This window comes from Giraffa tippelskirchi, chromosome 6 (genome assembly GCF_054371585.1).
Source record: "Giraffa tippelskirchi isolate mGirTip1 chromosome 6, T2T-mGirTip1v1.2.pri, whole genome shotgun sequence".
NCBI classification, from domain to species: Eukaryota; Metazoa; Chordata; class Mammalia; order Artiodactyla; family Giraffidae; genus Giraffa; species Giraffa tippelskirchi.
This window is the reverse complement of record NC_137280.1, coordinates 157,617,501-157,633,503: the sequence shown is the minus strand read 5'-3', so window position 1 is coordinate 157,633,503 and position 16,003 is coordinate 157,617,501. Positions and strand designations below refer to the sequence as shown.

Here is a 16,003-nt window from a genome sequence, read left to right as displayed (position 1 = left end):
GCAGAAGAAGTAATATGTTAAGGGTCAGAATTATCCTTGAGACACTTGATTGTTACTTCAACCTCTGTGACTCAATAACCGACTAAGAAAGGGCTATTGAAAGTTTTCCAACCATTGACGGTTTCTTCCTTTTGATCTGTAAAAGTGACATCAAACTTGTGAACATATGCACACACTCCTCACGATTGCTTATACCTTAGTGAAGAAAATATTCAGCTGATATTCTGAGAAGTTATGCAGTTGTAGTACAGTTTTAGTTTATTGAATATTTTTTAAAACTTATTTTTGTGTAATATTGGCAATTCTATAAAGAGAAAATGAGGTACATTTCCCTTTGGTTAGAGATAAAAACTTAATTAAATCTGCACAGAAAAATATTAAGATTATCTAATTTATTAAACCTTTGTTCTAACTTTTGATCTAAAGGTTCTTCCAAATGACCCAGTCTTTCTTGAGCCTCATGAAGAAATAACGCTCTGCAAATATTATGAGAAAAGATTATTGGAATTCTGTTCGGTGTTTAAGCCAGCAATGCCAAGATCTGTTGTGGTAAGTTGTAGTAGTAATGAAGTGTAAAGTCCTGTAGCTAACTTACAAGATCTTATAAAGATTAATCTTATAAGCTAACTTATGACCTCTTACAAATATTTAACTCAGTTCTCTATCCACTTTACTCAAAAATGCACCTTAGTTATATATATAATTTATGCATCAATATTTGTTTTGTCACATATTTTTCAATAAATGCATTAAATTATGAATACTTACATTGTATCTTACACAGTGTTTCAAAAATCATTTCATATCAAAAGAATTTTGAGGTCTGCTGGATATGTCATGACATTCTCATTTTATAGGGAAAGAAAAAAATTACTTTCCCTCTGGGTTCTCCTGTGTTTGTTTCGGATGTTTGGTATGTGCTTGTGTGCTTCTGTGTGTTTGTTCTGTGATAGGGTATTGTTGAGGAAAAACAGATAGTTAAAACTTTTTGGCTATATGGATTTGTATATGCTGTCTCTGTAATTGTTTCTATCCTGTCTTTTTTTTAATTGGAGTATATTTGATTACAGTGTTGTGTTTCAGTAAAGTGATTTAGTTGTACATATACATATACCTATTCTTTTTCACATTGTTTTCCCATATAGATTATCACAGCGTATTAACTAGAGTTCCCTGTGTTATACAGTAGGTCCTTGTTGTTTATCTACATACAGTAGTGTGTATACTTTAATCCTAACTTAATTTATCTCTCATCCCCCACCTTCACCTTTGTTAATCAAGTCTGTGAGTCTGTTTCTGTTTTGTAAATAAGTTTATTTGTATAATTTTTTAGATTCCACATAGAAGTGATATCGTATGATATTTGTCTTTCTCTGACTTCACTTAGTATGTTAATCTTTAGGTACATTCATGTTGCTACAAATGGAATATTTGTATTTTGTTTAGTTGCTAAGTCATGTGCAACTCTTTTGTGACCATGTGGACTGTAGCCCACCAGGCTCCTCTGTCCATGGGATTTCCCAGGCAAGAATACTGGAGTGGGTTGCCATTTTCTTCACCAGGGGCTCTTCCTGACCCAGGAATTGAACCCACCTCTCTTTTATCACTTATATCTCTTATGTCTCCTGCATTGTCAGGCTGGTTCTTTACCACTGAGCCACCTGGCTATGGCTAAGTAATATTCTGTTGTATATGTGTACCACATATTCTTTTTAAATTCCTCTGTTGATGGACATTTGGATTGCTCCCATGTCTTCAGTTCAGTTCAGTTGCTCAGTCGTGTCCGACTCTGCGACCCCATGAATCGCAGCACACCAGACCTCCCTGTCCATCACCAACTCCTGGAGTTTACCCAAACTCATGTCCATCGAGTCGGTGATGCCATCCAGCCATCTCATCCTCTGTCTTCCCTTTCTCCTCCTGTCCCCAATCCTTCCCAGCATCAGGGTCTTTTCCGGTGAGTCAGCTCTTCGCATCAGGTGGCCAAAGTATTGGAGTTTCAGCTTCAACATCAGTCCTTCCAATGAACACCCAGGACTAATCTCCTTTAGGATGGACTGGTTGGATCTCCTTGCACTCCAAAGGACTCTCAAGAGTCTTCTCCAACACCACAGTTCAAAAGCATCAAGTCTTCAGTGCTCAGCTTTCTTCACCGTCCAACTCTCACATCCATACATGACCACTGGAAAAACCATAGCCTTGACTAGACGGACCTTTGTTGGCAAAGTAATGTCTCTGCTTTTTAATATGCTGTCTAGGTTGGTCATAACTTTCCTTCCAAAGAGTAAGCATCTTTTAATTTCATGGCTGTAATCACCATCTGCAGTGATTTTGGAGCACAAAAAAATAAAATCGGACACTGTTGCCCCATCTATTTTCCATGAAGTGATGGGACCGGATGCCATGATCTCAGTTTTCTGAAAGTTGAGCTTTAAGCCAACTTTTTCACTCTCCTCTTTCACTTTCATCAAGAGGCTTTTTAGTTCCTCTTCAGTTTCTGCCACAAGGGTGGTGTCATCTGCATATCTGAGGTTATTAATATTTCTCTCGGCAGTCTTGATTCCAGCTTGTGTTTCTTCCAGTCCAGTGCTTCTCATGATGTACTCTGCATATAAGTTAAATAAGCAGGGTGACAATATACAGCCTTGACGTACTCCTTTTCCTATTTGGAACCAGTCTGTTGTTCCATGTCCAGTTCTAACTGTTGCTTCCTGACCTGCATACAGATTACTCAAGAGACAGGTCAGGTGGTCTGGTATTCCCATCTCTTTCAGAATTTTCCAGTTTATTGTGATCCGCACAGTCAAAGGCTTTGGCATAGTCAATAAAGCAGAAATAGATGTTTTTCTGGAACTCGCTTGCTTTTTCAATGGTCCAGAGGATGTTGGCAATTTGATCTCTGGTTCCTCTGCCTTTTCTAAAACCAGCTTGAACATCTGGAAGTTCACGGTTCATGTATTGGTGAAGCCTGGCTCGGAGAATTTTGAGCATTACTTTACTAGCATGTGAGATGAGTCCCATGTCTTAACTGTTGTAAATAGTGCTGCAATGAACATTGGGGTGTATCTATCTTTGAAGTATGGTTTTCTCCAGATGTATGCCCAGGAGTGGGATTGTTTATCATATGATAGCTCTGGTTTTGGTTTTTTAAGAGCCGTCCATACTGTTCTCCATTGTGTCTGTACCGTTTTAGATTCTCGGCTACAATGTAGGAGGATTCCCTTTTCTCCACACCCTCTCTAGCATGGATTGTTTGTAAATTTTGGATGATGGCCATTCTGATGTGTGTAAAGTAATACCTCATTGTAGTTTTGATTTGCACTTTTCTAGTAATTAGCCATGCAGAGCGTCTTTTCATGTGCTTTTTGGCCATCTGAATATGTTCTTAGGAGAAATGTCTATATTATATCTTCTGCACATTTTTTGATTGGGTTTTTTTCTTTTTTTTTAATATTGAGCTACGTGAGCTCTTTGTATATTTTAGAGATTAATCCCTTGTTGGTTGCTTCGTTTGCAGTTCTCCCATTTTGAGAGTTGTCTTTTTGTTTTGTTTATAATTTCCTTTTCGGTGCAAAAACCTTTTAAGTTTAATTAGATCTCATTTGTTGATTTTCATTACCCTTGGAGGTGGATCCAAAAAGATATTGTTGTGATTTATGTCAGAGTATTCTGCCTTTGTTTTCCTCTAAGAGTTTTATAATGTCTGGTCTCACAGTTAGGTCTTTAATCCATTTTGAGTTTATTTTTGTGTGTGGTGTTAGTGAGTGTTCTAATTTCATTCTTGTATATGTAGCTGTTCAGTTTTCCCAGCAGCACTTATTGAAGACTGTCTTTTCTTCATTATATATTTTTGCCTCCTTTGTTGAGATTAACCATAAGTGCATGGGTTTATTTCTCTGCTTTCTATCCTGTTCCATTGATCTATGTGTCTGTTGGTTTGCCAGTGAAAGTTACTCAGTTGTGTCCGACTCTTTGTGACCCCATATACTTTACAGTCCATGGAATTCTCTAGGCCAGAATACTGGAGTGGGTAGCCTTTCCCTTCTCCAGGGGATCTTCCCAACCCAGGGATTGAACCTAGGTCTCCCGCATTGTGGAATTCTTTGCAGCTGAGCCAGGAAGGAAGCCCAAGAATACTGGAGTGGAAAGCCTATCCCTTCTCCAATGGATCTTCCCGACCCAGGAATCGAACTGGGGTCTCCTGCGTTGCAGGTGGATTCTAGTAGTTTGCCAGTACCATACTGTATTAATTATTGTATCTTAATAGTATAGTTATAAGTCAGGGAGCCTCATTACTCCAGCTCTGTTTTTCTTTCTCAAGATTGGTATGGCTGTTCGGGATCTTTTGTGTTTCCATACAAATTTTAAGATTTTTTTAGTTCTAGATTTACAAAAACTGCCATTGGTAATTTGATAGGGATTGCATTGAATCTGTAGATTACCTTGGGTAGTATAGTTATTTTGGCAGTGTTGATTCTTCCAATCAGGAATATGGTATATCTTTCCTTCTGTTTTTGTCATCTTCAATTTCTTTCATCAGAGTATTACAGTTTTTAGAGTACAGGTCTTCTGCCTCCTCAGGTGGGTTTATTCATAGGTATTTTGTTCTTTTTGATATGGTCAAAAAATGGAATTGTTTCCTTAATATTTCTTTCTGATCTTTCATTTATATATAGAAATGCAAGAGATTTCTGTGTATTAATTTTATATCCTGCAACTGTACAGAATTCACTGATGAGCTCTGGTAGTTTTATGATAACATCTTTAGGATTTTCAATGTTTAGTGTAATGTCATCTGCCAACAGTGACAGTTTTTTTTTTCTAATTTGGATTCCTTTTCCTTTTCCTCTCTGATTGCTGTGGTTAGGACTTCCAAAACTGTGCTGAGTAAGAATGTTGAGAGTGGACTTCCTTGTCTTGTTTCTGATGATAGGGGAAATGCTTTCAGCTTTTCACTATTGAGCATGATGTTGCTGTGGGCTTGTCATATATGGCCTTTACTATGTTGAGGTAGGTTCTCTTTATGCACTTTCTGGAGAGTATTAATCATAAATTGGTGTTGGATTTTGTCAGGTTTTTTCTGTGTCTATTGAGAAGATCATATAGATTTTATTCTTCACTTTGTTAATGTGGTATATCACGCTAATTAATTTGTAGATATTGAAAAATACTTGTAGCCTAAGAAAAATGCCACTTGGTCATGGTGTACGATCCTTTGGCTGTGCTCAGCCTTCACTGCTGGATGGGCTTTTCTCTGGTTGCAAGTGGCATCTCGTGTTGCAGAGCATGGGCCTGAGGGCATGTGGGCTTCAGTAGTTGGGGCACATGGGCTCAGTAGTTGTGGATCCTGGACTCTAGAGCACAGGCTCAATAGTTGTGGCACCTGGGTTTGGTTGCTCCACAGCATGTGGGTCTTCTTGGACCAGGGATTGAGCCTGTGTCTCCTGCATTAGCAGGTAGATTCTTTACCACTGAGCCACCAAGGAAGCCCTCATGAATGACCCTTTTAATGTACTGTTCAATTCAGTTTGCTCATATTTTGTGGAGGATTTTTGCATTTATGTTCATGGGTGATACTAGCCTGCAATTTTATTTTGTGATATCTGTCTGATTTTGGCATCTGGGTGATGGTGGCTTCATAGAATGAGTTTGGGAATGTTTCTCCCTCTGCAGTTTTTGGAAGGGTTTCAGAAGGATGGGTGTTAAGTAGTCTCTAAACTATTCTCTTTATCAGTAGTCCCCAACCTTTTTGGCACCAGAGACTGTTTTTGTGGAAGACAGTTTTTCAGGGGACCTGGAGGGGTGGGGTGGGGATGGGGAGATTTCAAGCACGTTACATTTATTGTGTGCTTCATTTCTATTATTACTATAACAGCTCCACCTCAGATCATCAGGCATTGGATCCCAGAGGTTGGGGACCCCAGCTCTAAATATTTGATTGCATTTACCTGTGGAGCCATCTAGTCCTGGACTTTTGTTTGGGAGATTCTTAATCATAGTTTCTATTTCAGTGCTTATGATTGGTCTGTCCATATTCTCCATTTCTTCCTGGTTCAGTTTTGGGAGATTTACATTTCAAAGAATTTGTCCATTTCTTCAAGGTGTTCATTTTATTGGCATGTAGTTGCTTGTACAAGTCTCTTGTGATCCTTGGTATTTCCGTGGTATCCATTGTAACTTATCCTTTTTCATTATTGATTTGAGCCCTCTCCTGTTTTTCTTGATGGGTTTGGCTAAAGGTTTGTCAATTTTGTTTATCTTTTCCAAGAACTAGCTTTTAGTTTCATTGATCTTTCTTATTATATTCTTCGTGTCTAATTTCATTTATTTCTGCACTGATCTTTGTGATTTCTTTCTTTTTGCTAACTTTGGGTTTTATTTGTTCTTCTTTCTCTAGTTGCTTTAAGAGTAAGGTTAGGTTGTTTGAGATTTTTCTTATTTCCTGAGATATGACTATATTTCTATAAACTTCCCTTGTATAACTGCTTTTACTGCATTCTGAAGATTTTGGATTGTCCTGCTTTGGTTTTCATTTGTTCCTAGGAATTTGGTTTCCTCTTTGATTTGTTCGGCAATCCATTGGTTATTTAGTAGCATATTATTTAGCCTCTAAGTGTTTGTGTTTTTTAGAGTTTTTTTCTTGTGGTTCATTTCTAATGTCATAGCATTGTGGTTGGAAAAGATGCTTGATGTGATTTCAGTTTTATCAGGCTTGCTTTATGGCCTACATGTGATCTGTCCAAGTGTACCCTGTACACTTGAAAAGAATGTTTATTCTGCTGCTTTCAGATGAAATATTCAATAAGTTTAAATTAAACCCATCTGGTTTAATGTGTCATTTAAAGCCTAAGTTTCCTTATTGATTTTCTGTCTGGATGATCTGTCTGTTGATGTAAGTAGGGTGTTTAGTTCAGTTCAGTCGCTCAGTCATGTCCAACTCTTTGCGACCCCATGACCCGCAGCATGCCAGGCCTCTGTGTCCATCACCAACTCCTGGAGTTCACCCAAACTCATGTCCATCGAGTCGGTGATGCCATCCAGCCATCTCATCCTCTGTTGTCCACTTTTCCTCCTGCCCTCAATCTTTCCCAGCATCGGGGTCTTTTCAAATGAGTCAGCTCTTTGCATCAGGTGGCCAAAGGATTGGAGTTTCAGCTTCAGCAACAGTCCTTCCAATGAATATTCAGGACTAATCTCCTTTAGGATGGACTGGTTGGATCTCCTTGCAGTCCAAGGGACTCTCAAGGGTCTTCTCCAACACCACAGTTCAAAAGCACCAATTCTTCGGCGCTCAGCTTTCTTTATAGTCCAACTCTCACATCCATAGAGGACTACTGGAAAAACCATAGCCTTGACTAGATGGACCTTTGTTGACAAAGTAATATCTCTGCTTTTTAGTATGCCGTCTAGGGTGTTTAAGTCCCCCACTATTATTGTGTTACGGTCCTTTTCTCCTTTTTTGGCCGTTAGCATTTGCCTTATATATTGAGGAGCTCCTGTGCAGGATGCAAATGTATTTACAGTTGTTGTGTCTTTGTAGATTGATCCCTTGATCATCATGTAGTGTCCTTTTTTAATCTATTGCAATAGTCTTTATGTTAGTCTGTTTTGTCTGATATTAGTCTCAATACTCTAGCTTTCTTTTGATTGCCATTTTCATGGAATCTTTTTTCATTCCCTCACTTTCAGTTTGTATGTGTCCCTAGATCTGAAGTGGGTCTCTTGTAGGCAGTACATATATGGGTCTTGTTTCAATCGGTCTGTGTCTTTTGGTTGGGGCATGCAATCCATTTATGTTTAAGGTAATTATCAATGTGTATGTTCTTATTGCCGTTTTGTTCATTGTTATTTGTTTGGATTCCTTTTTGTGTATGTGTATATTGTAGATTTTTGGTTTGCAGTTACCATGAGGATTTGATTTATATATATATATATGTATATGTATATATATATAGTTGCTTTTGTCTCTAAGTCATGTCCGACTCTTGTGACCCTATGGACTGTAGCCTGCCAGGCTCTTTTGCCCATGAGATTTCCCCTGGCAAGAATACTGGAGTGAGTTTCCATTTCCTTCCCTAAGGAATCTTCCTGACCCAGAGATTGAACCTGTGTCTCCTGCATTGGCAGGTGGATTCTTCACCACTGAGCCACCATGGAAGCCTGTGTGTGTGTGTGTGTGTGTGTGTGTGTGTGTGTGTGTGTGTGTGTGTGTGTGTGTGTGTGTGTGTGTGTGTGTGTGTGTGTGTGTGTGTGTGTGTAAATGTACACACGATTGTTTTAAGTTTCAGCTCTCTTAGTTTCGAATGCATTTTCAATATCCTGCATTTGTCCTCTCCTCACAGTTGCTACTGTGTGTGTGAATGATTTCCTACCTTTACTGTATATATGCCTTTGCTGGTATGTAAAAGCTTTCCCATTTGTAGTTTTCTTGTTTCTAGTTGTGGCCGTTTCTTTTCCACCTAGAGAAGTTCCTTTGGCATTTGTTGTAAAACTGGTTTGGTGGTGCTAAATTCTTTTAGCTTTTGGTTATCTACAAAGCTTTTGATTTCTCTGTTGAATCTGAATGATAGCCTTGCTGGGTAGAGTTCTAAGGTATTTTTTATTTGAGTTAAGGTATTGTCATCTCTGTTGGTCCTTTATATTTCCTCACTCTTTGTTAAACATTTCTTTTATCTTCTTAATCTGTGCCTCTTCGTTTTCTGAGTTCTTGGATCATCTATCTATACCATCCTTACTCTGAATTCTTACAGGTAGATTGCGTGTCTCCACTTCACTTATTCTACTGGGGTATTATTTTGTTTTCCCATCTGGATATGTGTATTCTTGTTGATAGAAAATAAACTAAAATTTAAAAGCTGCAAGATTAAAAAAGGGATGCATATAAATTATTTTTTCCATGTTATCTCACAGATTTGTTGTGACTATCAAATAAGAAAGTCTTAAGTGAAAGTAGATCATGCATTTTAAAGTTAAACTGAGTGAATAATCTATGACTCACAAAAGAATAAGCTCCTAGTAAATAATCTCCATTTTTAAAGTTGATAAATTAAGTATATTGAAAATATAGTCCAAAAGTGTTCATAGTATTTTCTTTTTTTAATCAGACTTTTATCTGAGGTCAGATTCATGTAAAATTTTAGATGTGCTCCCTTTCCATCTCCAGATTTGGTCCTAGTCTGTTCTGATAAGAAAACTATAACATGAGGCAGTAGATTTAAAGGATCTTTTCAGGTGAAGAAACTGAATCCTTGAATAAACTTCTTTGTGGAATTTGCCTTTATATAACTTATTTTTTATAACTGATAGTTTTGATGTTTGTCTCATGTAAAATGACCAAACTTCAGAAGTACTTAAATATATTTTTTCCATCCTAAAATAGATATTTATTTCATTAGTTCTAGCCAAATGAAATAGTGGTTAAAAGTACAGGTAGACCTTGGTTGAAAGCATCCCTGTTCCTTGTTAGATGTGTGACCTTGAGCAAGTCAGTTAACCTCATTGATATTCAGTTTCTTTCTCTGTAGAGATAGCAACACTTCACCACATTGTTATAAGAATTAAAATAAGGTGATAGTTTTGTACTTGGTACAAAGTGTGGCACATGGGATACGGTCAGTAAATGGTAGGTGCTGGTTCTATTGTTTGGTTTGGCAGCAGTGATCACGGTTAGATCACAGATCTAGAGTGGATTTAAAGAGAAGACTCATTGCTGTAACAGTGTTATTCTGTCAATATTTTATGAGATTGACTGGTTAAGCTTTGATCATTTGTATAAATTATACAAGTATATGTGTATACTTAGTCGCTCAGTCATGTCCAACTCTTTGTGACTCCATGGACTATAGCCTGCCAGGCTCCTCTGTCCGTGGGGCTTCTCCAGGCAAGAATACTGGAGGGGGTTGCCATGCCCTCCTCCAGGGGATCTTCCCGACCCAGGGATCAAACCCAGGTTTCCCACATGGCAGGTGGATTCTTCACCATCTGAGCCTCCAGGGAAGCCCATGAATACTGGAATGGGGAGCCTGTTGTATAAAGCCACCATACAGTTTTTAATTGAAATCAGTGACCACAAGAAGGCTAACCCAAAGTAGGTGGGGAAGGACAACAGAGGGTCTCTTGGCTGTGGTTTTTCTGTAGTAATTGATCGCAATTTATTTTGAGTTAAGAAAAAATAAGTTTTGATATTTTTTACCAGTGACTTTTTTAAAGGAATATTTGCATTATTATTTTTTTAATACAGAACAACTTGTATGTGTGAATAGGTTCTGATAATATGTGTATTTTTAATCTTAGGGAACCGCTTGTATGTATTTCAAGCGCTTTTATCTTAATAACTCAGTAATGGAATATCACCCCCGGATAATAATGTAAGTATAATTTATTGATTTTCACTTAAGAATACTTTTTTACTATGTGACCATGTATGTGTGTGAAAATGACTTCCTAATATAGGGTAATTTATACTTGTATTCTGTTCTGAACTTAAGATCGCTCCCTCTAATTCTGATGACATCTCTATTGGCACTTGTCCAAATTCATATTCTGTTTCTCTCAAATTAGCTACCCTAGTATCTTTCTGTTAGTGGAACCTTTCTTCGCTCAGTTGCTCTGAGAATCATTTATGGTAACTCCTCTTTCTCTACAAATTTACAAATCCTATAGTTCCATATTCATTTCACTTGAACAAGAGTCTGTTGTTTCTGGTCTCTGCTAAGCACTGTGCTTATCATTAAAAATAAAGATGAAGTTAGTATGAGACTTAGCAAAGAACTTGCTGTCAATCATACTGTTCCTGTATATTTCTTCTTTTTTATTCCCATTTCTACCAGTCTTGGTCAGGCCCTTGGTACGTCCCATATTGGCTTTTGTAGTAATCTTTCTCACTCTAAAATTTATGTAGCAGCCATGAGAGTTTAATAGGTTTCTTCTTGAGGTAATAACCCTCTATTTAAATGCCCTTAGAGACTTCCACTGATGGCTTTTCATAATGTTTCTCTGACATAACTTTCTTCTCAGGCCCATATGTACATATGTGTGTGCTTTTTTTTCCTCCGTCTTCCATTTGTTTTTCATGATGCTGAGTTCTCTTATTCCTGTTATTTTGTTTTCCTGTTATTTAGGCTGAACTGCCATTAAGTTAATGATTGAATACTCTGACACTTATACAGTTCAACCTAGAACTTTAGTCACCTTATGAATAAAAAGATTAAAAAGGAAACTTTTTTTTAAAACCAATTTCCAAAGATGTCTAGTATAGTCATTTGAGAATATTAAGCAGTTTTAGAACATACTTTTAGAAATATTTCATTATTTTTATACATATTCCTCCCCTTATTTTTTCCTCTAGGCTCACTTGTGCATTTTTGGCTTGCAAAGTAGATGAATTCAATGTATCTAGTCCACAATTTGTTGGAAATCTGCGGGAGAGTCCTCTTGGACAAGAGAAGGCACTCGAACAGATTCTGGAATATGAACTGCTTCTTATACAGCAACTTAATTTCCACCTTATTGTCCACAATCCTTATAGACCCTTTGAGGGCTTTCTCATTGATTTAAAGGTAATCTTGCTGATGTAAAGTAAATTGGTAGAGTGAACTCCTTTGCTATTGTTCTTTAACCAAAGAATCAAAATTTTGCTATAATTTATAGTGATCCTAATGAGTTTACTAAAATATGAGTTTGGCCTGGACTTCTAGGGCAATAGTTCTCCAACTTGAGTGTGCTTTTTAGTGCTTCAGAATCACCTGGAGGGCTTATTAACTGAAATTATCAGACTAGTCCCAGAGCTTCTGATTTAGTAGATTTGCAAATACCAGTCCCAGGGACCATAATGAAGACCATTGTGTCTTTATAGTAACACTTTTAAAGACTTAACTCTTCTAACTTAAGTATACTGTCTTAGATACAAAAGGCTAAATTTTAAACTAGAAGATTGCTAAGTGACTTCTGTTTTTAGGACCTTGTGAACTAAAATCAATATGTAAGCATCAAAACTAACAGTAAATAAAATGTTTTGTCAGAACATCAACCAAAGCAACTAAAGTTGTTTTGTTTTGGTCCTGAAGAAGGACTTGAATAGTGTGAGTTAAGTAAACAGAAGTCAGAAACTGGTTCATTTATCTTGAGTGGCAAAATTTGGTTGCTTTCTGTGTGCCAAACATAGTGTTAAGGATGAGTGAAGAACTAGACAGGAACAGCCTCAACTTTATAGGCCTTATAGTCTCACAAGAAAGACAGTATCATATATTCAATGTGCTAAGTGTTAACAGAAGGGGAAATATAGGGTGCTTTAGAGGGAGATGGTAGGTTGAGAGGAAGAGGAGACAGTTCCGAGCAAGTGTAACAAGGTAAAATTCGAAGCAAGAGTAGGGACTGGGTGGTAGAAGAGCATCCCGCTCAGAGACTTCTTTGGCCAAAGGCCCAGATTTAAAAAACCATGGTACACTAAAGAACTCAACAGAACTGAGAGATAGATGGGGATGTCTGCCTGAGTGGAAGGCAGCCTAGACTGTGGAAGTAACGTTACAGATTTTGAATAGAGTGACAGGAAGCCAGTGAAGCGTTCAAGTCTGAAGAGTGGCATGATTAGGTTTGCAGCTTTAAAACACATGTTGGCAAACTCATGTGTCAGTCTGCACCGGGTGTTTATTGCATGTCTGTGTTATATGTCAGGCATAATGAGGAGAATGGATTCCAGTGGATAAAGGAATCCCAGTAACAGTAGTTCAGACAGAAGATGGTTGGATTGACTCACGTGACGGCACTGGGTACAGAGAACTTCTTGGGCTTGGGAGATAGGCAGAGTTGGTAGAGCTTGAAGAATGATTGCATATAGAGAGTGAAGACAGGGGGAGAATCCCCAGGCTTCTGGCCTGAGCATATAGGTAGATGGTGGTACAGTAATGATACAGGTAGATTGTGTCTGATACAGGTAGATTGTTGGTAGATGTTTGTGTCTGGAGGTCAGAGAAGATGGGTAGGCAGGAGATATAGATTTGGGCATGATTGCCCCTGGAAGATTTAAAGTGGATTGGTCATAAGGACTATGTAAAGGGTAGCTAGAGAAAAGTAAGTAAGAGGACTGAAGAATATCCAGAGAGGTAGAACTTTTGGAGAAGTAGAATGCTTTTATAATATGATCAGGGACAGCTCTCCAATCCTGCTCAGAATTCGGGCAAAGTAAAAGTTGACATTTGCTGGACTTAGTGCCAAAGGTGGTTTGTGATCTTGGTGAAATTAGTCTTTGTGGAGTGTGGAAGAAGAAAGCAGATTGGAATACTGCTGGGGAATACTGGAATACTGGTTGGGGAATAAATCGAAGGTGAGAAAATGCATGTATATCTTGGATTAAATTGCTTGTCTTTGAAGTGGAAAAAGAAGGTGGGATGATTGAGAAAATGGGGAACTGCTAGAAGAAAGGAACAGTTTTTTGTTGTGTTTTGTGTAAGAAACTGATGCAGAGAGCTAATAAAGCTTAACCAAGTATATGTAGCTTGAGTTTTCCTTTGGAGTGTGGTGAAAGGGCCTGACACGGGATTTTGAAGCAAAGTAGAAGAATTGGCTGTTTCTCTTAATGGAGGAAAAACGGAAAACATAAGGAAGGATAGCGTTAATGCCTGGGGATCTGATTGTAGCAGGAAATAGTGTCTTTGTTATCAGCAAAGCTCGTTTTCTGAGAGCAGTGAAGTTTCTGAGAATTATCAGAGACATTGAGTCAAGTAGAAAGTGTTAAATCACCAAAAAGGGGGAGAACACATTTTCAGTGGAATATTATCATCATAGCTAGGCAGTGTTGAGAGCCATTTTGAGGTCAGTAAACTTGAATTTATATGAATATTGACAGACCTCTTGGTTGTATTGTTTTCTTTAGCAGCACCCAGAAACCTGGGTACAGTTGAAAAGGTTGGTTGAGTTTGACTGCTATTGACGTTTTGCTGGAAATATGTTGGCAGCGTACTGGAGCAGGGAATTAAAGAGGGAAATCAGAACCAGTGGACACTGGTGAGTAGGAGCAAGTATAGGGATAAGGAACCAGAGGTTCTGAGGAGGAAGTCCGAGAACGGCTGTGGAGTATTGGGTCTTGGGAAAGGGAGCACTGTGGTCAGAGTAGAGTGTTGGATTTGTAATATCAGGGCAGGCATTTGGGGATAATGACAAGACCTGCGTCTGACTGCACAACTGACTCTGGCTATTTTGTTTCAGAATATAAAATTTCTAATGCTTTGGGACTTGAATGTGGATATCTGAAATATATCTGAGGGTTTAAGATTAGGGTTTATTAGGTAGGAATTGTTAAAAAATAGGGGATCATCAGGGGGCTCAGTGGTAAAGAATCTGCCTGCCAGTGCAGGAGAGGCAGGAGACGCAGGTTCGATCCCTGGGTCGGGAAGATCCCCTTGAGGAGAAATGACAATCCATTCCTATGTTCTTGCCTGGGAAATTCCACAGACAGTGGAGCCTGGTGGGCTGCAGTTCATTGAGTGGCAGAGAGTTGGACATGACTGACTGAGCACTTACAAGGGATGGTTCATATATCTTAGGTATATACTAAAAATAATTCTATACTCAAACCAAGATTCATTCCCATTTACTTCCGAAAAGTAAACTTCTGGTAGAAAGAATTTCCAATCAAAATGAGGTGGTGCTTTGGTTTCTAAATGTGGTCTTACAGGAGTTACACATATAAAAGTGTTCTGTGTTAAGCACTTCCTGGTTTATATAAATACTTTTGTCTTGTTACTACTCCATTAAACCTTTAAAAGTGATAACATTTGCAAACTCTCTTTCTAGACTCGCTATCCCCTGTTGGAGAATCCAGAGATTTTGAGGAAAACAGCTGATGACTTTCTTAATAGAGTTGCACTGACGGATGCTCACCTTTTATACACACCTTCCCAGATTGCTCTGACTGCCATTTTATCTAGTGCATCCAGAGCAGGAATCACTATGGAAAGGTATTGTTTTGTGTTTTAACTTATATCAGACTCAGTCCCTCAGTTTATTCCTTTCTGGAGTCCCAAGTTTTTAAGTAAGGTTCACTTTGTGGCTGCAGTCTTTCATGTTCTTATGCTTGAGCATTGGTGAGGGAGGACAACTGAGGGAGGACTTGGAATCACCTTTTAAGGAAATATTTAAAAATTGAGTAAGACATTTTTGAGCTAAAATGCTCCATTTCTGATCAAAGTAGAATTAAATCAGGTGATCCTCAAAAGATTGATAACAGCTATCAATATATGGCAAATTTAGAAGTTTCATGAACTGGTAAGCAGTGTGAGTGCAACAAATACATCTGCCTTGTTTTATCATTAATCTCCATGTATGGCACATGGAATTCAGTAAAGACTTGTAGAGTGAGTGATGCTTTAGAGAATGTCCAGATGAGTTTCAGTAGCTGATACGTAAGTGCACACTGAGAACTGTGTCCTGTGATAAGCACTTTACATGAATTAAATTCACTTGATTCTTAAAATAATATCTTGTGCAGAGGTTAATTAGATACTTATTGTATTCGTTTATAACTAACTCAAGCCCAGGCAAGTAGTAAGTTAGACTTTTTAAACTCTCACATTTAATTTCTTTATACCTTCGAACTTCTGCTTGATTCATTCCTAAAATAGCTGAGGAAGAAAGATGATAAAACTTTCTAAATTTAAACTTTTCTACACGTTTGTAATCCCTTGTCTATAATTTCAAAATCCACTGATATGATGGCAGGAAATAAGAACAGATGTGATTTAGTCTTTATTCAACTGAATGGAAATATTTATGTTTCTTTGCATAGCTATTAATATGACTAATTACAGGATACTGCCCCAGAAACTTTGAGGCAGTATATATATACCATGAAATATTTCACATTTCATGGTATATATACCATGTTAGCTTTTTAAGACATGAATAATTCTGAATTTCAGAACAAACCCAAGATAAGGGATTGTGGGTTTATATTTTGTTAACTTATGGTATGCCTCTTCTCTGTAAACAAGTTATCAATTGTATATTA

At 37.9% G+C, this 16,003-nt stretch overlaps 1 protein-coding gene across 29 annotated transcripts in view; it reads left to right on the top strand.

Annotated features, from left to right (window-relative positions):
• CCNH (cyclin H) overlaps positions 1-16,003 on the top strand; it is a 375,519-nt gene that overhangs the window by 336,393 nt on the left and 23,123 nt on the right. For all 29 annotated transcript variants that reach the window (XR_014057582.1, XR_014057584.1, XR_014057585.1 and 26 more), the window contains 4 exons: positions 427-549; positions 10,294-10,367; positions 11,348-11,558; positions 14,791-14,954. Coding sequence is in view for 25 of the 29 variants with exons in the window: in XM_081503963.1 (XP_081360089.1) it covers positions 427-549; positions 10,294-10,367; positions 11,348-11,558; positions 14,791-14,954 (572 nt within the window). In the remaining 4 variants the exon portion in view is untranslated. The remainder of the gene's footprint in view (positions 1-426; positions 550-10,293; positions 10,368-11,347; positions 11,559-14,790; positions 14,955-16,003) is intronic.